General features: G+C 30.5%; 1 protein-coding gene and 1 pseudogene across 3 annotated transcripts in view; one reads left to right on the top strand and one right to left on the bottom strand.

Moving 5' to 3' along the window:
* The window catches only part of LOC145291280 (splicing factor, proline- and glutamine-rich-like), a 137618-nt gene that overhangs the window by 94393 nt on the left and 17200 nt on the right, over positions 1-26025 (top strand). For 2 of the 3 annotated variants that reach the window (XR_013869376.1, XR_013869375.1), the window contains exons 10-11: positions 24672-24761; positions 24847-25020. Coding sequence is in view for 1 of the 3 variants with exons in the window: in XM_080136923.1 (XP_079993049.1) it covers positions 4787-4798 (12 nt within the window). In the remaining 2 variants the exon portion in view is untranslated. Of the gene's footprint in view, positions 1-4786; positions 6517-24671; positions 24762-24846; positions 25021-26025 lie in introns of those variants that run through there. The other variant, XM_080136923.1, reaches the window with a different exon arrangement.
* Positions 9948-10103, bottom strand: LOC145291841 (U2 spliceosomal RNA; annotated as a pseudogene).

Here is a 26025-nt window from a genome sequence, read left to right as displayed (position 1 = left end):
CATTGGCTATATATATATATATATATAGACACAAGCATACATTGGCTATATATATATATATATATACACGCATACATTGGCTATATATATATATATAGACACAAGCATACATTGGTTATATATATATATATATATATATATAGACACATGCATACATTGGCTATATATATATATATATATATATATATATATATATATATATAGACACATGCATACATTGGCTATATATATATATATATATATACACACATATGCATACATTGGCTATATATATATATATATATATACATACACACACACATGCATACATTGGCTATATATATATATATATATATACACATGCATACATTGGCTATATATATATATATATATATATACACATGCATACATTGGCTATATATATATATATATATAGAGACACGCATACATTGGCTATATATATATAGAGACACGCATACATTGGCTATATATATATAGAGACACGCATACATTGGCTATATATATATAGAGACACGCATACATTGGCTATATATATAAAGAGACACGCATACATTGGCTATATATATAAAGAGACACGCATACATTGGCTATATATATAGAGAGACACGCATACATTGGCTATATATATAGAGAGAGACACGCATACATTGGCTATATATAGAGACACGCATACATTGGCTATATATATAGAGAGACACGCATACATTGGCTATATATATAGAGAGACACGCATACATTGGCTATATAGATATAGAGAGACACGCATACATTGGCTATATAGATATATATAGACACGCATACATTGGCTATATAGATATATATAGACACGCATACATTGGCTATATAGATATATATAGACACGCATACATTGGCTATATAGATATATATAGACACGCATACATTGGCTATATAGATATATATAGACACGCATACATTGGCTATATATATAGACACGCATACATTGGCTATATAGATATATATAGACACGCATACATTGGCTATATAGATATATATAGACACGCATACATTGGCTATATAGATATATATAGACACGCATACATTGGCTATATAGATATATATATAGACACGCATACATTGGCTATATAGATATAGAGAGAGACACGCATACATTGGCTATATATATATAGAGAGAGACACGCATACATTGGCTATATATATATAGAGAGAGACACGCATACATTGGCTATATATATATAGAGAGAGACACGCATACATTGGCTATATATATATAGAGAGAGACACGCATACATTGGCTATATATATATAGAGAGAGACACGCATACATTGGCTATATATATATAGAGAGAGACACGCATACATTGGCTATATATATATATATATATATATATATATATATAGACACGCATACATTGGCTATATATATATATATATATATAGACACACATACATTGGCTATATATATATATAGACACATGCATACATTGGCTATATATATATATATATATATATATATATATAGACACGCATACATTGGCTATATATATATATGTGTGTGTATATATAGACACACATACATTGGCTATATATATATATATATATATATATATATATATATATATATAGAGAGAGAGAGAGAGATACGCATACATTGGCTATATATATAGACACGCATACATTGGCTATATATATAGACACACACATAGATTGGCTATATATATATATATGTATATAGACACACGCATAGATTGGCTATATATATATGTATATAGACACACGCATGGATTGGCTATATATATATGTATATAGACACACGCATAGATTGGCTATATATATATGTATATAGACACGCATAGATTGGCTATATATATATGTATATAGACACACGCATAGATTGGCTATATATATATGTATATAGACACACGCATAGATTGGCTATATATATATGTATATAGACACACGCATAGATTGGCTATATATATATGTATATAGACACACGCATAGATTGGCTATATATATATGTATATAGACACACGCATAGATTGGCTATATATGTATATAGACACACGCATAGATTGGCTATATATGTATATAGACACACGCATAGATTGGCTATATATGTATATAGACACACGCATAGATTGGCTATATATGTATATAGACACACGCATAGATTGGCTATATATGTGTATATATATATATATACACACACACACACACATGCATACATTGACTATATACACACACACACATGCATACATTGACTATATACACACACACACATGCATACATTGACTATATACACACACACACATGCATACATTGACTATATACACACACATGCATACATTGACTATATACACACACACACACGCATACATTGACTATATACACACACACACACGCATACATTGACTATATACACACACACACACGCATACATTGACTATATACACACACACATGCATACATTGACTATACACACACACACGCACACATGCATACATTGACTATACACACACACACGCACACATGCATACATTGACTATATACACACACACACACGCACACATGCATACATTGACTATATACACACACACATGCATAAATTGACTATATACACACACACACACACATGCATGCATACATTGACTATATACACACACACACACATGCATGCATACATTGACTATATAAACACACACACACACACACACATGCATGCATACATTGACTATATACACACACACACACATGCATGCATACATTGACTATATACACACACACACACACACATGCATGCATACATTGACTATATACACACACACACACACACACACACACACACTGTCGATATATATACATTACTAAATGTCTGATCACATGGAAAGACATCTACTGGAACAGGTAGTAAACATTGGGAATAGATCATTTGTTAAAAATGCTGAATTAGCAAGTGTATTGCCCATTAAAACCCAGATAACTCAAAACCTTTAAGATTAAGTGTTTGTGTACTAGATTAAGAGGATTCTGATGAATTTCATTCAAGGGAAATAATCCATTTAACACTTGTGAAAAAACAAAGAAATCAGAATATAAAATTTTGAAAAGCATTTTATAAACAATGCATTTTGTCCGTAATTTTGATTCCCAGGATGAATGTTTTTATGAAGGTAAAGTGACTGCTAAAGTAGTTTCTTCAAAGATTTTTGGTAATTCATGCACATCTGATTTTTTTTTTTTTTTTTTTTTTTTTTTTTCAGCAAATTTATATAATTTGCTTCATGATTTGTTGCAGATATAACTCATATGAAAAAAAAACTACATTTAATATTACAATCATACCATTATGATACTTCTTTGCAGCTACTAAAATGCGAGTTTCATGAATTCAGCATTAAAATAGATTTTCTATTTTAATTCTGAATTTTCATCTAAAAATGTTTCAATTTGAGACGCTTACTTGCTACTATTGTCTTAAAGCAACTAAATTCAATTTGGTTCTTGATTTCTCATTTTTGTAGCTGATCCTATTTCTATCTTGAAATCCACTCTTGTCACATAACTGACTTGCTATCGTCTATTACTCTTTTGTTCAATAGAAATTTTAAATGGATTCAAATTTTTTTCTTTTAAAGTCCTATATATTAAAATGAAAATGCTATCTCATGCACTGTCAAATAACGGTGAATGTTCATGACTCAGTTGAGGAAGGTTGAACCTGGTTAGTGCTTAAATGTGTGACCATACTAGGTACTGTAAGCAAAACATTTCATTCAGACTTAAAAATGGCCATGTCCTTGCAGCATATCATTGCCAATCTAGCATCCTATTATGGGAGTAATTCCAACAATACATAACTTATAAAGCACTGGTAGTGTCTTATGAACCTTCAGATTTAGAAAGGATCTTATAAGTAAATTATTAATACAATACCAAAGTTTATACTCTTATACAATACTAGTATTTCAATAAAACCAGTTTTTTTTTTTCTACCAAAGGAGGTAAATGACTTTACATGTATCCTCTCATAGTTTCCAAACGATATAATTGTGCCCAATTTCACTTGCAGTTATGTTCATACATGACATGGTTTTCTGCTTTTCAAAGGTTTGTAGGATATCTTAATGCAAGCATCCTTTGAATGCGGTATCTTCTGATGTCATTTCTGATTCGAAATTATTGCATCTTTAAAAGCCCAGTGTGTCTGTATATATATATATATATATATATATATATATATATATATTTTTAAAGATAGCTGGTCACATGATTCGATCCTCCAGAACAAATCACCTTCAACTGTATTCTGAGCGTTCTAACCAATGAGACCACTGGTACTGCATGAGAAATAAATCTTATGTCAAATAAACGAACACTATAATCAGCCATATATATCTCTGTTACATAAAATGGGTTGAGAAAGATAAGAATTCAAATATAACCAAAACTTGATAAAATTTGATGGGTGGAGAGACTTGTATAAACCCCAACAAAATAACATTTAAACATTGAAAATGTCAAGTCATGCAAAATATTTTCAGCATCTTATATGGCTTCAGCATTGACTGTATAAATGAAACATTTTTCAAAGTGAAATCTGTTTTGCTGTATGTGAAATGCTATCAGATTTATCCGGGAACTAAGCTTTTGTTTTCGACATGTATTTCATCTTCAAATCTAGTTTCTATTGAGATATTTTGTTTAGATTAGTATTATTTTTTCTCCCACCCCATTCCACCCCCTCTTATTTCATCATGCACAAACAATTTTTGGTTGGCTGAGTGAAAATGCCTTTTGTGCCCAGCCTTATCTTTAGATGTTGGAGTTCCTGCCTACTGCTGCCGATTGGACATTTATGTATCGTTGATATCCGCCCTCTACAGTTATGAACCCAGCAGCAATTGTGATCCTACCTTACAAGTGTTTCAAGCAATGTACACATGTGATCTGAAAGAATTCCCAGTTACAGCTGAGGGATTAATTGTCTAATTGCTATTTCAGGTATGTATATTTTCCCACTAAATCCTGGAAACTCTTTGGAATTTTCTGTGACTCAAATTAAATTTGAAAGATTAAAATCAAAATGTTATATTCCAATATATCTAAAATAATTGTAAGCTGTTATAGAATAAATTTAATAAAGCTATTTTTTAAAAGCAAGATAGATTTCAATGTCAGTTTGAAGATCTCAATTTTTCTGAAAGAATTGACCTGAACATTGGTGATTTTATTATTATAGACCACTTGGATTTGACTATTCAAATGTGACTTACAGAATATTTATTCATATCTTATGTTAGTAAGTTTGAATATAAGCAAGTTTGCTTATTTTATAACTTTCTTTCCACATTTTAATGCTATGTTGCAAACTTGAAAAATCAGAAGCCTCTAAAGTGAGTGCTTCCATTTAGAATGAATGAATACTATTTTGTTGCCTATCCCAAATATGCCGTACATATTGTCAGCTTCTATAAAATCAATTTCCTTTCTCTTTTTCGATCCTATTGAATTCATTTTTAGATGACCTGTCTTGAGTATTGGATTTTTGTAAGCAACTGATTCATGTTTTAATGCAGTCATAACATTCAATGATTTTTACACATTTTCTCTTCTTTAAAGAGCTATTTCTGTTTCTGATTTTCATATAAAAAAAAAATGTAAGCTCAAATCAGACGACTAAATTCCTATCCAGCACATATTTTGATGGTTAATATCACAACCTGTGTTACATTTATTGCGTGTTACAGATAAATACGTCTGAATACCAGTTTTATTCTAACAACCAGCTCGAATTTGGAGCTGCAGACTTTACAGTTGATGCCTTTCTCAACTGTGCTCACCAACAAGTCAAGGGGGAGGGGGTGCAATCTGGTGTGTGTATATGTGGGTAGGATGAATTTTAAGACTAAAGTCGTTGACAACCTGCCACATGTATGTACGGCACATATTGAGTTCTTTTTCTAAGGCAAAGAAATGGCATTACATGATAATTTTATACCCAAAGACACTGAGGGAGTTGAATCTTCATGAGTCATAGGACTTCATGTAGACTGCAGGCAAGCTGCCTGTTGTGCAACTAATTGTAGCTTTATTCTCGAGTTTTTGTAATGCATTTCTCTTAGACCTTGATGGTGAGAAATGTTTGTAACTTGTATGAGGAGTAGCAATACTTCTCATTTAGTGCTTTCTTCATAATCATCACTCTGTTCCTCATTTTTCTCACCAAGGCCCACATTGTCATCTCTGAGTCTTGTTGCATTTAAAGGTTTTTTAATTTTAAGGTTCTTTGTCAAATTTTGTGCAAACACCGGCAGAATGCTTGCTATACTTCCTGCTAGCCACTGCTTCCACATTTCCATGAGCATTTTCCAGCTCACTTGAGATATTTAAGGAGTAGCAGCTAAGATTTGTTGAATAGTGATCTTGTGCTTTCCAGCACTCAAACCCACCCATGGTACACAGAAACAGCAATCCATTGCATTTAAAATATTTCAAATAGTTATGAAAAAAAAAAAAAAAAAAAAAAAAAAAAGTGAAATATAACCCAAACACTTAACAAAAAACGCTAAGTATTTCCAAGAATACATTATGAATGATCATTCTTATGTAGAGAAACACTGAGCCACTGCCTCTTTAATTGAAAGAGTTGAAATATTGCAAATGGATACTATTTTACTATTTCATATTTTTATTTGGAAACTTGAAATTTGAATTTTCATGGGTGGTGGGGTGGGTTGACTACATTTTTTAAATGTAGGCTCCTGCATGCAATGGAATAACCAACTGTTTTTGTAACAGTTTTGCTATATTGTCAAACTGCTGTCATAGTGAGATCTTTTTAAATTTGTATTGTCTTGTAATATTTGCATTGAACTTAATTGAAATAATTTCAATGTAGAGGTTACTTTACAATATTAATAGTTTGAAATTTCTAATTATTGTAAGTGATGTGAATAGGTTACGAATTCTGGTTGCATGTTTAAAAAAGAAAAAATACCCAGACTAAAAGTTAATCTGTTCATACAGCACAGGTTTACTGCATAACATAATGAGATTTATCCTTTCATGTCGGTAAATAATTTGTTCAAATGAAACCTATCGTCATGCTATTAGACTTGAACAAAGTTTTTATATACAGTGACGTGAAACTTGCAGCATTCTAAACATGACTGGTTTGCAAATGCTTTCACACTCCAGGCAGATTGTGATAAGCTTTGTCGTAACGTGTTAAAATTCCATTTGTGAATCCATTTCTAATTTCATAATTAATATTAATTCAATAATCTTAAAAATGGAGTTATAAAAAATATTTTGCTGTCAAATAACGTCATATAAATATAACTATTGTTATAGATAACATGAACACATTTAATAAGCAATCGGCATCATTAGTGTGTGTGATTAACCATTAGTAAAAACGTTAATCAACTAATTGAAAATGATGCTACTGGTTGTGACATCAGTGGAAGATTCTTATTGCTAATTTAAAGAAAATCTTTACACCTGCATTATTGAAATATTTATCAAAACAACCATCTAGAGCATTTATTTAGAAAACGGTCTAATTCAGACTGGAGTTAATGTTACAGAAATGTAACTTATTTCTATTTTTAATTTATTTTTTGGATTATTTTTAAATATAAAATTTTATTCGCAATCATACTATTTTGAATTAATATACTTGCCATTTCATGTATTATCTATGAAGGCACTCTTCAATTGTTTTTTTTTATACTTACAACACTTAGTAGTTCAGATTTTACATCACTTTAATTCGATTTATGTAAGAATTATCAATTTAACTGGGCTTTCGTGTATCTAGTTTCTCAAACTGTACTTAAGTACTCTGTGGCTGATGAGTTTGCTTTTCTGCATATACAAATTCTAGTTTCTCTTGTCTAAAGTGCTTGCTAATTGTTGTGAGAAGTCATTTTACAAAATCATAAATTCCTATTTTGGAATATATGATTGTCAAAAGAAATGGAAGTGTTTTTATTTCTTTTTTTATATATATAATGAAAGATGTGACTTTAGAGCAACTATATTGGTTTTTCTTTCAATTTGATTAGCTCTTGAACCCTCTTTCATTGTTTGCACTTTTCAATATTACCCAAATTTTTAAGTAATTTTATTAAAAAATCTAATACATATTAAATTGAAGTTTCTTTTTCAACTAAAATCTTTAATTTTATACACTTAATTTTATTAATATTCTAGTTTAAAGTTCCGATAGATTTGTAAAGCATGTGTGTCACAATTTTTGCTCTTTGTGCACATCTAAATATTCATAAAATTTAATACTATCTGCTCGCCTTATTTTTATTTTGTATTAAATTTACAAAAGGAAATTTAATTACTAAGAATTTTTTAGTATCATTCTATATGAAATCACAGAATTTGGCCATTTTTGATGCAAAGAAAATCTAACTAATATATATACTAAAGTTTTCTATTTTTATGACCAATGCAATTTGGAATTTATAAGTAATGGAATTTTTATATTTAAATTTCTCTTAACTTACAAAATTGTAATGTCAGATGTATCCAAATAGAATGAGAAAGGCTTGAAAATTTGTAGGGATTTTAAAGTAGTATGAAACTGCAGTTTAAAACTAACAAGTAAAACTGCTTAATTTTACTTAAAAGAAACAAAGATTTCAAAGATCAGTATGTTTTTTTTTATGAATGAAATTTCATTTGAAGATGGTTCATTCCATGTCAAATTACCAAGGGTTAAACCATGTCTAACATTTTTTTTTTTTTTTCAAATTTGTTACTTATAGATCTCCATGAAAGGAATTACAATGGCACTTGTTACATATCTCAAGGTCAAGGATTCCTGAGATATGACCTTGGCCTTTTCACAAAAATGAATTTTTATGAAGTGACCAACTTTAAAAGACTGTTTATGGACTCACAATGTTCATTCATATATCATTCTAAAGTACTTGGGTAGATCTACAATTTTATCTGGGAATATTGTTCAAGGTCAAATAATGTTGACCTTGACTTTTTATCTAAAAAAAAAGAAAAAAGAAGTTATTTTAATTTTTTAAAATTCTGACAAGATTTGTCTTATACATATTTGTATATATCCCAAATTTCATGATGGGCATTCCACTAGAACTGTTGCTACAAGTGTTTTATAGAAGTGGGCAAAATTCAAAATGGTGAATGTAGTACCTGCTACTTCATATAAAAACATCGATAATTCAAACTTTGTAAAGCTATTTTAATGCTGATTAATATGGTCACAAAATCAATAAAAAAAATTTGTTGAAACTGATTTTTTTTTTTTTTTTTTTTATGCAACAGATTTTGTTGCATTGGTATAATTTCATCAAACATTTCTCATGAATCAACTAGTGCAGAACAACAGAACTTTGAAAAAGAAATTATTACACACTTGAAAGAAGTTTGCAAGTGAAGAATCACAAAAATTCAAATTCTGTACTTCCAAAAAAGCTGAAGTCTACGCAAAATACAGAATTTGGCACTGCAATGTACATGGTGAGATTAGCAAAAAAAAAAACAAAAACTTGTGAATATAAGGAAGGAATTTAAACTTTGCCAAATACACAAAAAAACTAGGTTCCCACAATAAACTAGTGATAAATTGGAGCAGTTTTATAAAAGTGAAGTCAGAGTAATGCCTGGAAAAATAAGGCCGATAGCCATTAGTCGTGTGCTCTCATGTAAGAATGCATGCATGAATGTAGGATTGACATGAAATTCTTAAAGATAAACTAAAATTACTGAAAAATGGACTGAAATGACTTAAATGAAAAGTAAATGACTTCAATGAACTTAAGGATGAATTGAATGACCTTAAGAATGATTTGAATGCTTAAAAAATAACTGGAATCCTTCAAAAACAACTTGAATGATCTGGAGAATGATTTGAATGGCTTAGAGACTGACTGGTTGTAAAGTGGGTGATCATTTTACATTAAATTAATACAGGAAAGTGATCCCCCACTTTATATCACAAAAAATATTTTATTTAGGGAATTTGAAACCTTATATTAACTATGTGGCCAAGGAAAAGTTACAAACATAAATACAGCATGTAGTAAGACAGATACTACACTTTGATCTTGGCCAAAAGGCCAAGAAAAGCTTAAAAAGCTTAGAACAGCATCTATTAACAGACCTTTGATCTTAACCAAAAAGGCCAAGCACAAAAGTGTTACGGACAGACCGTCGGAGTGACTTATAGTCGCTTGCACGTGACTAAAAATGATTACAAGACTGTTTTAAAGGATGGGAAACTGGTTCAAAAGCAAAAATATCTTGTTCTCTGTAACCTGAAAGAGGTTTTTGAATTATTCAAATCAAAGAACCAAGAGAAGCTAATCTATTCTCAATTAGCTGAGTTTAGACCAAAAGAATGTGCGTTAGCCGGTGATGCTTGGACTCATACTGTCTGCAATTTGCACAATTCATCAGAATATGAAGTTGATTGCAGGATCTCATCTTGTTAAATTGATTGAAGGAGAAAGTTATCATTTGATAGATTACCACCAATGCATACTTGCTGTTACATGCAATGAAACATCAACAAATTGTTACTTGGGTGATTGCTGAACTTGCAATAAACTGATGGATGCTTTTTGTATATGGAAGAATTTTTTCACAAATTCAGTTGATTTTTATGCAAACGGTGGTTATCAACTGATGGAACTATTCTCCAAACTATCATAATCTACATAGAAATTAATTGAAACTTTCCATGCAGGCCTTCAAACATCGAAGAAGCATAATTTCATTGCCAAAGCACAATCAAAATTTTGTTCTGAAAGAAAAGGTTCTTTGAAGGTTGAAGTCTTAGCAATAGCAGATTTTTCTGAGAATTGATTTATTTAGCAAGATACGGCTTGAGGATTCCACTGGAATAATGATCAAACTACATTACATTCGTTCATCTGTTATTATAGAAATAAAATCGACCTTGAACCCTGGTGCTACCAGATCAGGCTGCCTATTGGCTTCCTAAGACGAATTGCACCTACATCGATTTCTGTTTTTGTTTTCTATTCTCTTTTATAAAACTTAATTATGTTCTACAAAAAACAAAATAAAAACAACAGCCCAGTTTTTTGATACTATAACCTAATTAAAATATGAAAAAAGTATGACTGTTATTCTAAAGCAGTTTGATATCTTGATTTGATTGATATATTTCAACTTCCAGAATTTGCATAAAACTCAGCATGTTATGAACTTTTTTAAAATTTATTTTTAAAGTTTTCTGATAAAAGTAACCATGAACAGAAATTGCCTTTTTTTTTTTAATTTTTTTTTTTTTTTTTTTAAAGATTTTGAATATCAATCATTGAAAAAAATTTGTTCACCGTTGAGATCACATTTGTTACAATTTAATTAACCCATAACACCTTTCAAAATTGTTTTTTCATCACTTTTTTCATAAAATCTGTGTTGCATTAAAAAAAAAAAAAAGTTTCAACAAATTTTTTTAATTTTATGCCATGGTCTTTATGCAAGTATTAATCAGCATTAAAACAGCTTTACAAAGTTTGATTTATTATTGTTAAATCTCAGTTTTTATATGAAGTAGCAGGTACTACATTCTGCCACTTTGAATTTTGCCCACTTCTCTAAAACGCTTGTAGCAACAGTTCTAGTGGAATGAAATTTGGAATATATACTGTCATAAGACAAATCTTGTCAGAATTTAAAAAATAAATAAATAAAATAACTTTCTTTTTTGAGATAATTCAGGGAAAAAGTCAAGGTCAACATTTTTATTTGACTAAAAAAAAAAAAAAAATCCCCTAGTAGATCCATCCAAATACTTTAGAATGATATATGAATGAACTTTGTATATCCATAAAGAGATATTGTATTTTAAAGTTGGTCACTTCATAAAAATTCATTTTTGCGAAAAGGTCAAGGTCATATCTCAGGAACCCTTCACCTTGAGATGTGTAACAAGTGCCATTGAATTCCTTTCATGGAGATCTACAAGTGTAGAAAAAAGAAAAAAATCTGTTAGACATGGTATTTGGCCCCCAAAATTTGTTGATTTGACATGGAATTAGCCAAATGGAGAACAATTATAAAAACATGTTGAAGACTATAAATTTGTTTTATAGTTGAGATTTTTTATTAAATTCTGTTCTGTTGGAGATGTTTGGTTTTTGGCATCCAACAAGCAACCTACTCTGATGCATTAGCATGCCATGAATTTTGTTGCTTCAATCTATTGTAGCTCATACAGTAGCCACCCAATATATGGTGGCCCCTAGGATATTCTTTTAGGTTATGGTGTGGAATACTATGTTTTTCTGGCCCCTGGCTACCCCGCCTTATAGTGTTATTTATGTCATTTGATTATATACATGTGTATAATATACTACATTGTATTTTGTTACTAATTTTTAATGCTATTTTCCAGGGTTCTACTGTAATTAGCTTCATAGAAAATTTTTTTTCTAGAATTTATTTTTCTTAATTTTTTTTTCATTTTTCTATTAACAAAATTCGTATTTAAAATTATAACTTTTTTCTTTTATTACGGGAATTTCTTCAAAGTCTTTAAGTTACTCTAGCTAGTATGTAAGAAAGTATTACTGTTTAAGAATTTATTTTTGCTATAAAACTATATGAATTAAAAAAATTTTTTTTTTTAACACACATTTTGAAAATCAGATGTGTGGAAGCCGAGAGACTCAAACGGAATACATTTTAATTGATTGCCAATGAATGTGTCATTTGTAAACATACACAACCTGAGTTTTATTTGTTGATTTGAAATATTAAGGAAAAATTTAAAGAAAAGTGGTATGAATATATTTTTGTTGTGTACATTTTTTCTGGGTGGGTGCAGGCTTTTTCTTTTTAACTTTGCAATAAATGAATGCAGAAGTAGAAATTTTTTAAATATTAAATTTAAATTTAATCTATGTGATAAATGGAAAATCATAACCCACAGAACAATTTGGGATTTCCTATTGTACTGTAAACCATTCACGTTAGTGAGTCCTATAAATCAAATTCATGTGCAGACAATAAAAAGCTGTTTGAATCATGATGAATGGGTAGAAGATATCACCACTTAGATTCCTATGTAAAGGAATTTCTGTAGCATGAAAGACACTTGGAAAATATCTTTTAGGCAAGTAAATAGAATTTTTTTTTATAAGTTATAAAAATATTTGTAAATAAATTTATGTATTTGTTAAATCTTGTTTTATACTGTTGCTTATAGAAAAAAATTAAAAATTTTTTTTTTTTTTTTTTTTTTTTTTTTTAAATTTTGTAAAATAAACTTCAATATTTGATGCATAAAAATTGCCTAGGTCTAGAAGAATTTCTCCTTCACTTACTGAAGACAAAGAGGAGCATCCAAAATTCTCCCTTAAAAAGGAAAAAAATAAAATCATGATCTCTACATTTATTAAAATTTTTTATTTAAATAAAATAATCCCTCAGGAAAAAAATGCACCCAACATAAAAATATATTTTTATTTTTGTGTAAATCTTTCGTCTTTATTAAAAATCAATGAATACAGCAAACAACTCTGGTTGTGTATGTTTGACAAATAACATGTACGTTGGCAGTCAATTGGTGTTGATTGGAATGTCCTGTTTGAATCTCTCCGCTTCCAGTGGCTTTATCCCATACTTCATTTGATAAAGCCTTATAGACTTTTATAAAAGAAAAACCATGAAAATATATAAAGTGAGCATGCCATTCAGTGTCATGAAGACCAAAAAAAATAAGTTTTTGTCGTATGAGCCACACACCTACAATTATAACTGAAATCGTTTAATAGCAATTATTTCTAAATGTTTTTTAATTTAAACTTACAATAGTTTGGTCTTATTTGAGAATGTAAATACAAATGTATGTTTCACAAAAAGTATAATAAAAGAAATTAGTATGAGATAGTGTTTATTTCAATATATCAAATTTAAATGTTTTTATTTTATCTGAATGCAACAGATTCAATCTTTGGTATGTCAGGCTGAAATTTTTGTAATAGTTCAGAATTTTATAGAAAAGTGATAATCAGTTAACCTGGTTTTTCTGAAAAGTTTTCACATGAATGATTGTAAATCCCTTTGAGTTTCTATAATGTAACCTATTTGATGAAGATAGCGATAACTTGCAAAAGGTTGTGTCTATAGCATTACCAAGTTTTGATCAGTTGATAAAATGTGACACCTTTTCTATTTTGATATACCTACTCTCTTCAATTGTTCAAAATTGCTATCTGTAATAGACGTGGCTGATGCAGAGTATGTGTGTACAGTGAATGTTCACTTGAAAAATACATTTCTGCAAATGAAAATATTTAAAAAATTTATATTCAAGTGAATTTTTTTTTTAATACAAAAAAAGTCTTAAAGTTATTAGAAAAAAAAAATGGTAAAAAAATTCCATTGTTTTTAAATTCCAAAACCTGTCCTCCATTCCCCATTTTGTATGTGTGTGTGTATATATATATATATATATATATATATATATATATATATATATATATATAAAAAATCAGGTTTTCAAGAAAGTTCTTGCAGTTTTTAACTTTTAAATTCAGATGAGCATCTCTGCTCAAACAAACATTAAGTACCATCAGAATCACACAATCAACACAAGTGTAGTAATGCCAGTAATGTAGAAATCTTGCATTCTGGTGGTGATGAAGGCGTTTTTGATATCGCTTAGGGATTTGAAACATTTCTCGCACAGAAGTTAAGATGCTTGAAAAAGTTGGTGGTGGTAGGTGAGAGGTCTGGAGAGTATGGTGGATGAGGTGGCCCAATTTGTTCAACTTCTGTAGAGTCGGTTTAGCAACATGTGATCAAGGAGAATTGGGCCTATCCTGCTGACTAATTCTATGTGTTGAAGTTTATGATGCATTTCATCCATTTGTTGACATTACTTCTTCGCTGTAATGGTTTTGCTTGCATTCAAAAACTAATGGCTAAGACTGGTCACAGACCATCAAACAGTCAGCATGACCTTCTTTTGGTACAACTCTAGATTCAGGAAGTTTCATGGAGTTTTGTTGGCATCTAACCACTGAGTTTAGCGTCGCCGGTTGTCGTAAGAACTCACTTTTTACTGCGAGTGACAACCTGGTCGAGAAACGGGTTATTCTTGTGTGAAAGGGAAGATGATACTTCACAACGGCGTTTCTTTTGGTTGTCGTTCAATTCGCAAGGCATCCCTTTATCAAGTTTTTTTTTTTGTCTTTCCAGTCTCAAGTAGTTAGAAATTGTCGTATACATTACGTCTAATTCAGAACCAAGTTCTTGAACAATTGTGTGGATTGGCTTTAACTAAGTCTCTTAATTGATCTTTGTCCACATCCGATGGCTGATCACTATGCTCAGCATCTTTTTTAGACTCTTGTCACCACCATTGTGCTGTTTGTTTAGTGGTTCCTGGGCCAAGTGCTTCATTGATATCATGAGCTGTTTCAGCAGCTTTTCGGCCTAGCTTGAATTGAAATAAGAAAATTGCGTAAATTTGCTTTTTTTTTTCCATCTTGTATTCTATGTTCTGAAAAGAATTGTTTTAAAATGATTGTAATTTAAACAATTAGAGCAAAAAAACCCCAACAATCTTTAAAATGATATATAAAGTAAAGTTAATATAACGGAAACTTATTTGAAATCAAAATTAAAAATTTTGCAAGAACTTTCTCGTATAGATATATGGATTTTCAATGAAATCCATGGATTGGCGTAAAATCATTAATTAGAAAACAGCCCCCCTCCTGCCCAAACAAACAACACACACGCACATGGATGCTTCATTTCCTTAATTCTTGATCCGTTTTAAAACATTGCCTACCACTAGTGCTTTTTGTATTGGTGTAGGAATACCTGGTGCTTGACTAGTATGTTGCTTATTTCTTAATCGTCTATTATTCCCAATGGAGCACTGCTTAGATCTTGTGCAATGACAAGATTTTCGTAGTCAACTAGATTTTGCTGTGAATGCCTTTGCCGACCCATTTGTGGAAAACCTGCTTATGTTGCACATTCATTAAAAAGTTATAAAATCATCTTAATTGAATTCTTTCCTCCTTGTTCCTTGACATCTAGCATAATTAATCCCTTCAAAATCGTTCGTGTAAAGGATTTGTATTAATTTTTGTCGGGTGGAGAGGTTTTCTATTTCTTGTTTCAGTCTTTGCCAGCTGACCTCCACGATGTGACTTACCCTAAAGTTTGCCACCTGTCCACTTTTACACCACAGCTTTTCTATAGGTAGGTTTTATGTTCCACTGCATGTTCCACTTATGGTTCGCTCTAACCACTTTATATTTTCTACTAATGAAGAAATGTTTAAATTTTCCTACACTCTATTTTTCCCCTCTCATGTTTAATCCTCATTTTCCATTTGATAAAAATGCATTTTCATATTTATCTTCATAACATTGACTTGTTTTTAGAGTTCGTATTGAATTTAAGCTGTGATTTTATCTATTTAACAATTTGTTGTACACTTTGATAAGGATTCTTCAAACGTGGAGACTTTATGCATATCCAAGCTTTTATAGTTGAAATTGAATTTGAGATGGTGGGATTGGGTTATGCTTCTATATTTGAGTCTTTTTTTATAATGAATATATATATATATATATATATATATATATATATATATATTTTTTCATTTTTTTTCAATGCAATTTGACTCCTTGCTTATTCAAATCTGTAAAAGTTGATTGCGATTTGACTCGTATTTTTGTATATTAGTTGTTTGATATACATCCATGTTGTTTGAACAGTGCTGGAAGTACCCCCCCCCCCCCTCCGAATGTAATGAATTTACTCGAATTCTTCGGAATTTAAAAAGTTTATAAATGCTTGTATCTGTAATATTTGCGATATATTTATAGAATTGAACTTGAAAAGTTTTGTGATAATATTAAATTTTTATTTTTTTTAAACATTTTAGAAAGATTTTCAATATTTGTTTAAAGCAATTTGCTTCAGAGTGAGGTTTTTGGTGTTTAGATTTCTGGTTGAATACTGGGATTTTCTAAAATTTACATAGATGAATGAGGTAGGGTATGAACCATTTCATATAAAATTTTCATATTCAAATCGAAAAGGTTGATATGCTGTAAAATGAATGAACCAAAGTGATTTCCCTTTCATAATTTGATGACAACTGTTAATGTATGTTGATATATTTTAAAACTTTTGTTCAAAATAAGTTGGCATAATTTTACTGTTTTTCACCCAAGTTATATATTTTGCACTTCTTAGATTTATGCATCAAATTAGAGAATATAATTAAAGATTGATGTTCCCTATTCATATTACTTTTGAACATTTTCAATATAATCTTGATTCCATAACTTATACTTTAGTCCAACACATGCTTGCATCTAAAACATGTTAAATCGAATATAATGAATCCTTATTTTGCATATTCATTGAGATTATATACTTAACTTTATTGCATAACCTTGTATTCGTTTCATGAAGTATGTTTTCAGAACATGATTAGAATTAATGGTCATCTTTAAAGCTGATGTGTTAGTTTCATTAAAATGTGTACGAATTACTATTCAAATATGATTAACTGTAAATATTAAGACCTTCTCCAAATGTTTAAAGATAACTATATGTTTATCTTGAATTAACATTCGATTTTATCAGATTTTATATTTACCAAAACTTTCATTTGAAATACTTTTTTAGCATGAAAAAATGATTTACCTGTAACTTTTTTGACTGAAATGCTGATACCTGGTTTCACATTTTTAGAACCATTTCATTTTATATACACACTCGTACAAATTAACACTTACATAGGATGCATTTTTCCCATCCTCAGAAATTGCGCTCCATATTATTGCGGTCTTATTTTTTTCTAGCATGGTATTCAGAATTAGTTGAATTCAGAATTTGTTGTTTTTCTTGTCTGATGCATTTAATTCGTCTTTATGGATGTATGTACTTTTATATATTCTTGTTTTGATCTGTAAAATTATCCAAAATTAGTGTTGACACTGAAACACTTCAATTTAAATCCTATGAAAAACGGTTAGCTGTTTTCTTGCCATCAATTAAGTTGCCTTTTAACTTGATATTTTTGTCTATTTCCATGTCATCTTAAGTTCTTTATAATATTTTACAAAGAATTTAAGATTAATTCAACAAAACATTGTTTTAAAACTGGATAATTAAGATTTTAGAATGCAGAACATGATAAATATCAAACTATGGTTAAGTAAATGATTTGTTTGCATTTGACTGAAAACTCTGGCCTGGTAACCTAACACTCTGCTATATATATATATATATATATATATATATACACACACACACACATACAATCTGTAGTTCTTTGTTCAACTCCTTTGGTTTGGAAAATAAGCACATGCAATCATATCTTATGAAAGTACATTACCCAGTGTACTTGAACAATTATATTTTGTCATAAAAAATGGTACGTTATAGTGTCTTCTGTATTCGCATTCATAAAAGCTAATTGCAAAATTTTGCTTATTTATTGTAGGAATTAGAAAAACAAAAACTAAAATTCAGAATTTTGAACAGAAGTACACCAACTCTTATTCTGATATTACTATGCTTGCATTCTTTCATTAAATAAATTCTTTAAAAACCCATGAATGCTGAGGGTGATGGCTTGGCGGTCAAAGAGAATTCATTCGAAATCAAAGCAATTAGCTTTCACTTTTTTCTCTCACAATTTTTCCTATGAATTCAAACATTTTAAACTTTACTCAATTCATGTTTTGATACAATTTATGCTTTTGTAGTAAGTCTTGATGAAAGTATTACATTATGAGAAAAATACTGATAAGCATTCGTTTATTTTGCAAAGTATTCAGCTGGACAATTTTCTGAACTTTGTAAAATATCAAAATTTGAATTGGGTTGCACAGGTTTCATGAATACGAAACAGTGTCAAACAGAAGGGACTTATAGATATGGAAAACAAATCTGATAAATTTTTAATTTAGTTGTGAACATTTTAGGAAATTTTTTGATGTTTTTGTTTGTCGATATAAATCTTCAAATGTCAATAAGTGAGAATATTATTTCTGAAATAAAAGCAATAAAATAGAACTTCGTATTTTCCTTCATTTTTGGTTTTTACATCAGTCTAGAATGTATAACTTGTATTAAAATTTTCACTGGATTCCATTTCTACATTTCCTTCTCTACTGAGATTTTATTAGAAAAGAAAATGACTAAGTGGATAAATTAGAAAGTGGAAACTAATTCTATATGTAGCTACTGATCAAAAAGTCAATATTTTCTTTTATAAGATCTTATATAGATATATCGTTATCAGGGGTTTTTATCTTGGAGATGTAACCGCTTGACAAAAGAATTATCCAGATATAGGTAAAAAGTGAACAGTGAAAATAGAGGTAGATGTCACATGGAGATTTTTAATTTTAAAAGTAAATTTATCAGTTGATGGGTTGGCATTGTCTCAGATAATCTAAAAATAATTACCACAATATTCATATATAAAAGATAAAGCTTTAAAAACTCGCGGCACAGTTTCGGATCCAAACCCGCGGCGCGTTTTCTGATCCAAACCCGCGGCACAGTGTCAAATGACTTCAATCAATCAAAATGAAAATTAGAACACTTGTAAGATACAAATGTAGGAACATTGTTAGATATCCCAGAAAAATTACTGAAATTTTAAAATATTAAATTTATAAACAAAATGTCTCATTAATGCTGTTATAAAATGATAGAAATCTTGAAGTTATAAGTCCACTAATGATAGACCAATTCTATGTATTTTATCTTAACATTTTAAATACTTATAGTGAAATTTATCGGCATCTTTATAGTTGTTTCACTACAACTATAAAGATGAAGATAACAGTCCACAAATAAATGAATAAACAAATTAGTCATCTCAACGGATTCCAATAAAACAATATGAAATTGTTCAGGAAAACTCAACTTTTATCAAATATTTTTGTTTTTGATGGTAGGAATATTTTAAACAAATTTTGTACTTTCATTCGGGGAAAACTTTAATGTTTATCATATTAGCATTTCATAAATTTAAAAATTTCTAATATTATAAAGTATTTTGTGGAGAATAGGTAATGATTTTAGGGTTTCCTAATTTCTATAAGATAAATGACTAGACTATGACCCGTTGAGTTACACCCATGACTTTGTTCCACTTTTCATTAAAATAATTTTAGTTTACAGGGAGAGCTTTTTATATTTGATTAAATTGAGTTATTCACCTTGCAGATTTTGATTTTTTTTTTGGGGGGGGGGGTCACATAGTGTTACTATGTTAATATTGTATATAACAATGAAGATTTAGTCGTAATCAATTTTCAAAATGTCAGCTTGAATCTTATTTAGGTCATCTCGCCAGATAGCTTTGTTCGTTTCATTAGAGAAAATACAGAAGTATATGGATGCTATTTAAAGAGCTCCCTTTCTCTAAATGCTTATTTTATTAAAATAAAAATCAGCCTACAAAGAAATATTCGTTAACTTTAATTGCTTCACTAGTGTCAAGATTAACAGTGTAATTATTTGCTTAACTGATTTGTTAGACCGTTATAAAATTTTGATAGGTCATTGGTTTTACATATTCGAACAAAATATAAAGTATGAGGTGCATCTATTCGGCGTTGGGAGTCTGTTAATTTATTTGTGGAATGTTATGCTCATCTTCATAGTTGTTTTACAAGATTTTGGTCGACTATTCCTCTGACCATCATCAGGTGGTTAACTGCAATGGGATTAGAATGCCGAGTCTCTTAACTGAGTTCTTAGTTATTACTGCCTTCCATTGTTATTGTCTCACCACGTTTTGGCCAATTCCTCCACTAGCTGGCTTTGGAAACCACTATGAAGATGAGGATAACAGTCTGCAAATAAATGAATATACAAATTACTCATCTCAAAGGATCTCAAGAATAAAATGTCAATTTTTTTTGCTTTTTGTGCCATTTTAAAGAATTAAAAATTTAGTTGAATTTTTGTTTAGAAGCACAAATAAACGGTACTAATTGGCCATGTATAATATAAAGCTCATCTGTCTGATGTTTGTATGTCTGCCTAAAACTTTCGACCGATTTTTATGAGATTGGTATCGTTTAGAAGCTTGACACCTTGGACGACAAATATTGAAAAATTAGCTGAAAACATTTCACACTCAACTGGGCACTTTTCTACAGGGAGGGGTCGCTTTTTTTTTGCCGATATTTTTTTTTAAAGTAATCCCCTCTTTTTGTTTGACTAGCCTTAATTTAAACCCATGTCACTTCTGGTTTGGTGATGGGTGCATCTACAAAGATGTCACATTTATTTTTCATATTCTTTTTCTCCTTCGCAATGTGTTCGAGCCTGCCTGCCTACTACCACTTTTTTTTTTTTTTACTCGACACGCACCTAAACACCCGGCAATGCCTGGCACCCAGGCTAGTCTATAATATAAATCTCACTTGTCCGTTTAAATGTATGTATGTATGTCTGCCTAAAACTTTCAACAGAGATGACGGATTTTCATGAGATCAGTATCGTTTTGAAACTTGACCCTTTGGATGACAAATATCGAAAAATTAGCTAAAAGCTAATTTCACCCTCAACTGGGCACTTTTCTACAAGGAGGGGGTCGCCTTTTTTGCCGATATTTTCACAAGTCGCCTCTCTTTTCAGTTGACTAGCCTTAATTTAAACCATCGCCACTTCTGGTTTGGAGATGGTCGCAATGGCAAAGGCATCACTTTTTTTTTTTTTACATTCTTTTCCTCCTTCGTGGTATGGGTTCGAGCCTGCCTACTACAGGTTTTTTTTTTTTTTTTTTTTTTTTTTTTTTACTTAGCTCAACACATACCTCCAAACACTCAGGCATCCAGGCTAGTTGTCTTCTAAACTACAAATTAATTAAATTGATTAAAAGGTTGAAATTAAAGATTCTCTCAACCTTTCTTTTCATTAAGAGGTGGATGATAAAATTATCTATTAAAATGGTAATAAAAAAAAGATTATTTGCAATCTGTTTTTCACTAAATGATTTAAAACAATTCAATATCTATTGAGCTAATTATAAAGTTTTGAGAAAGTCTGGCACTATGTATGAGATGACTTTAAATAATTAAATGTCAGTAAATTTTTATTGGATTAGTTGAAAGGTATAAACTTGTAGAACCCCAAAACTTGTAGAATCCCAAAATGTTTGACTTATTTAAAAGTCTTCGCATATTCAGATTGTTGATTCTTTGGCGATTCGTCGCCCTGATCCCCATCTAGCATCAATTGAAATGGATGTCTCGTCTGGATGAGGCTCCATGTTTTGACAAGCTTCTGGGATTGACCTTTACTCCTGATCTGAAATGGAACATGTACATCAAATCTCGTGCCAAGGTTGCTGGAAATATGGTGGGATCCTTCTATCGCTCCAGAAGATATCTCACTGCTGATGCAATTCTCTATCTATATAAAAGCCAAGTACGTCCAAGGATGGAGTACTGCTGCCACATCTGGGCAGGAGCTGCTGACAACAGCCTATCCTGCCTTGACAGTACAAAATAGACTTCGTAGCTTAGTGGGAGATGCCCTTTTCTCTTCCCTGCAACCTCTCTCCCATAGAAGAGACATTGCGAGCCTGTTTTAGTGTTGTTTCCATTGCAAATGCTCGTCTGAGCTCCAATCTCTGCCCCCCCCCCAATCTTTCACAAAAAAACACCTGTCAATAATTTTCCCCACTCTTTATCTGTGCCTAAATCAAAGCATAGATTCCATGAACAATGCTTCTTTCTTAGAAGTGCACGCCTGTGGAACTTTCTTCCGTTTGCCTGTTTCCCACCTGACTACAACTTTGATGTCTTTAAGTCGAACATAAACAAATTCCTGATAAACCGCCCCCTTAAGTAAGACACTTTATCAAACTATGATACTATCCCATAGATTACTGTACACGCAATAACCCTTATCCCCAAGTGTCCTACGTGCTTTGATAAGTGGTGGCTCACATGTAAAAAAAAAAAATCGAAGTTTGACTATTAAGAATCCAATTCCTTATAAAACCTCCAATTCTGCAACTCTGATTTTAATGATAAATTTAGATTTGATGGTAATTATATTTGATCAATTATATCAGTCAACTAAAATGATTGCATGATTTTTAGAATAACACTTTATTCACATCTAATATAGAATACTATATTCAAGCACTAGCAGTTAGGTTTTGAAATTGGTATATAATAGGAAGGTTATTGATCTAATTTTGTTAAAAAAAAAACAAGGTATAACTTCTTTACTACAGTGATTCTGGAAAACTTTTCTTTGAACTAGAAATTTCCTTGAAAGAAGTATTTCAAAAACTAAATTGATCACGCAATTAGATTGTTTTTCTTTTAATAATTTTGGAATAAATTGTCCCATCAGCTTTAAAGTAGCATTAGAAGAGTAAATTGAATGAATTAAAAAATGTGAATGAATATATATTTTGGAGGTCTATCAAATATTTAACAGAAGTTGATATGCATATTTATGTTCCGTAATGCGCTTGTATTATTGTGTTTGTACAAAAGTTTAAAACCAGTATCATTGGAATCGAATGAATCGCTGTTTGAAACTTTGTGTTTTCATGGATATTGTTTTAATTTTTTTTTTTTTTTTAATTTGTACAGTCCATTTATGTGTAGGCAAGAAACTTTTCTTTGTCTCTCCATAACTTGAATGTTATGATTTTATTTATCAGTTGCAATTTTAATGCTGCGCTGCCAACGTCAGGTTTGATCATTTAAAATTTTTGTATTTTTTAATGCGAGACATGCTGTATGAATTTGATTATAACATTCTCACATTTGGAATATTTTGGGGTGGAAATGATTTTTTTTTTAATCACAAATTTATCGTTTGATATTCAACTTGTGCGCTGACTTAAAGATGGCATTTAGTAATTTTTGTGGTTATATTATGATTTAGATAATAATTAACTGGAATAGAATTGCTTTATTCAGAAAACAAATAGTTGTGATTTGGACTGAAACCATATTTCCTTTTGTCTCATGCTTTGAACATGTTAAGTACTTTAGATAGCAGATTTGACAATTTTTTTTTTTTTTAAATATATATTGATGTGTTATCTCCAATATAGCTTTTTATTAGGGCGAATTTGTAACTAATGTAAACCTCTCTTCTCCAATTTAGTACATAAGTATACATATATATATATATATGTATGTATGTATGTATGTATGTATGTATACTTATCCAATGGTTGTTGACTTTCTATTGATATCATTTTTTTGTTAAACGTTTTGAAATCTTTTGTGGCTTTGTATCCTATATTTCTTTATTGAAGATTGTTCTTTCAACCATATTTGCAAGTTAAGGAATAAGTTATTCTTTTTCAAACTCCAATGTTTGATTTAAAGGTGGTGTGATGTTTTTGTTGGACTTTTCAGTTTCTTTAAAATTAATTTTGTAATAAATGTAATGTTGTACAAACTAATTTCTGTTCAGTAAATTAAAAATTTGACTTACTAAATTAGTTTAATATTTAACCAATTAATATTTATCAATTTTCAGTTAGTTCTAGGACTGAAAAGTAAAAAAATTTTCATTTCAACCTTTTTAACTTAAATGATTTTTCATTTTGGTATTAATTTTGTATTGAAGCTTATTTGATATTGAGAGTTGAACATTTTTTTTTTTTTTTTTTAATATAGATTATGTTGGCATCTTGAAATTGAACCTCGGTGGTTGAGTTTTGATTACCAAACAGCCATAATCTAGCAAAGAGGGTTACCCAGGCAAGGGTAGGTAAACTATCTTCCTTGGTTCCTTATTTGTCATAGAAAAGCTAGGAAACAATTTTACTGAGCTTTTCTTTTTTTCCTTCAGCCTATACACATCCTCTGAGCATTCCGCGCTTGTGTTGTATGCTGAACCAAGTATTGGACCTGCATAAAATGCTGATTTGTACTGAGTGGTTGAAGTAGCAGACAGTTCAGTTTTGCCCAACTTTGAATACAAAACTAGTGTGCCTCTTATATATACATATAAGAAACAGATTTGGTAAGTTTATTTTTTCTAACCCTCAACAAATAGTAAAGTTTAAAGTAAATATTTGGGGATATATACACGCAACACTCTGGAGTTGTTTTATTTCTTTGACATTTCTGGAGTTAGATCTTATTTAATATGTAAAAGGCAAAGTGTGTGTCTGCCAAAAATTTTCGACAGATGCGTCGGAACGTGACAAAATCGGTATCGGATGACAAAAATATCAAAAAATTGTCCAAAAACATTAATTCCTTCACTCTCAACTGGGCCTTTTTTTTTATACAAGGATGGGTCAGTTTTTTCGTTGACATATTTGCAAAGTCATTGTCTATTTTCGATTGAAACACTTAATTCCAACACTTGTAACTTCTGGTTTCGCGATGGACACATCAGTTAAGACGTTGGGTTTTTCTTAGTCTTCCCCTTAGTGTTATGGGTTTGAGCCTGCCTGCCTGGAACCACTTAAAAAAAATTTTTTTTAACACCTCTCCACCTGGGTTGCCTACTGTTGTTTTAATCTCTCCCCTCCATGCCTGCTACTACCATCTTTTTTTTTTTTTAAACACCTATTTGTTGGAATTGTTGGCACTAGGCAAAAACCCTCATCCTGTTTGATTGAATTTAAAGACTGTTTCTTTTTTGTGACTACAAAAAGTTCAAAAGGAAAGAAAAATGCCACATGTGATGTTTTATCCACCAGCCTCAAATACATTCTTTGCTGTTAGCTCTAGGTGATTTAACTGTTAACTCTTCAAGCATTAAATTACCTGTGCTATTAACAATTCTGACAGCAAAGGTTGACAAGGCTCAGTTTTAGTACAGTGGTTTTCCTATTTACTTCGCTTCTCTGGAGGGCAAAATTTAATATATAAAAGACAAAATGTGCATGTGTTTCGATGTCTGGCAAAAACTTTCGACCCGTGATGGATTCTGACAAAATTGTTCACTAGTTCCTTCATCCTTAATTGGACTGTTTTTTTACAAGAGGGGGGTTTGCGCCAACATTTTTGCAAGTCA

The sequence above is a fragment of the Euprymna scolopes genome, chromosome 12 (assembly GCF_053919585.1).
Source record: "Euprymna scolopes isolate OS-2025 chromosome 12, ASM5391958v1, whole genome shotgun sequence".
Classification (NCBI taxonomy): Eukaryota; Metazoa; Mollusca; class Cephalopoda; order Sepiida; family Sepiolidae; genus Euprymna; species Euprymna scolopes.
Note: the sequence above shows the minus strand (reverse complement) of the source record. Positions and strands in the feature narration are given on the sequence as shown.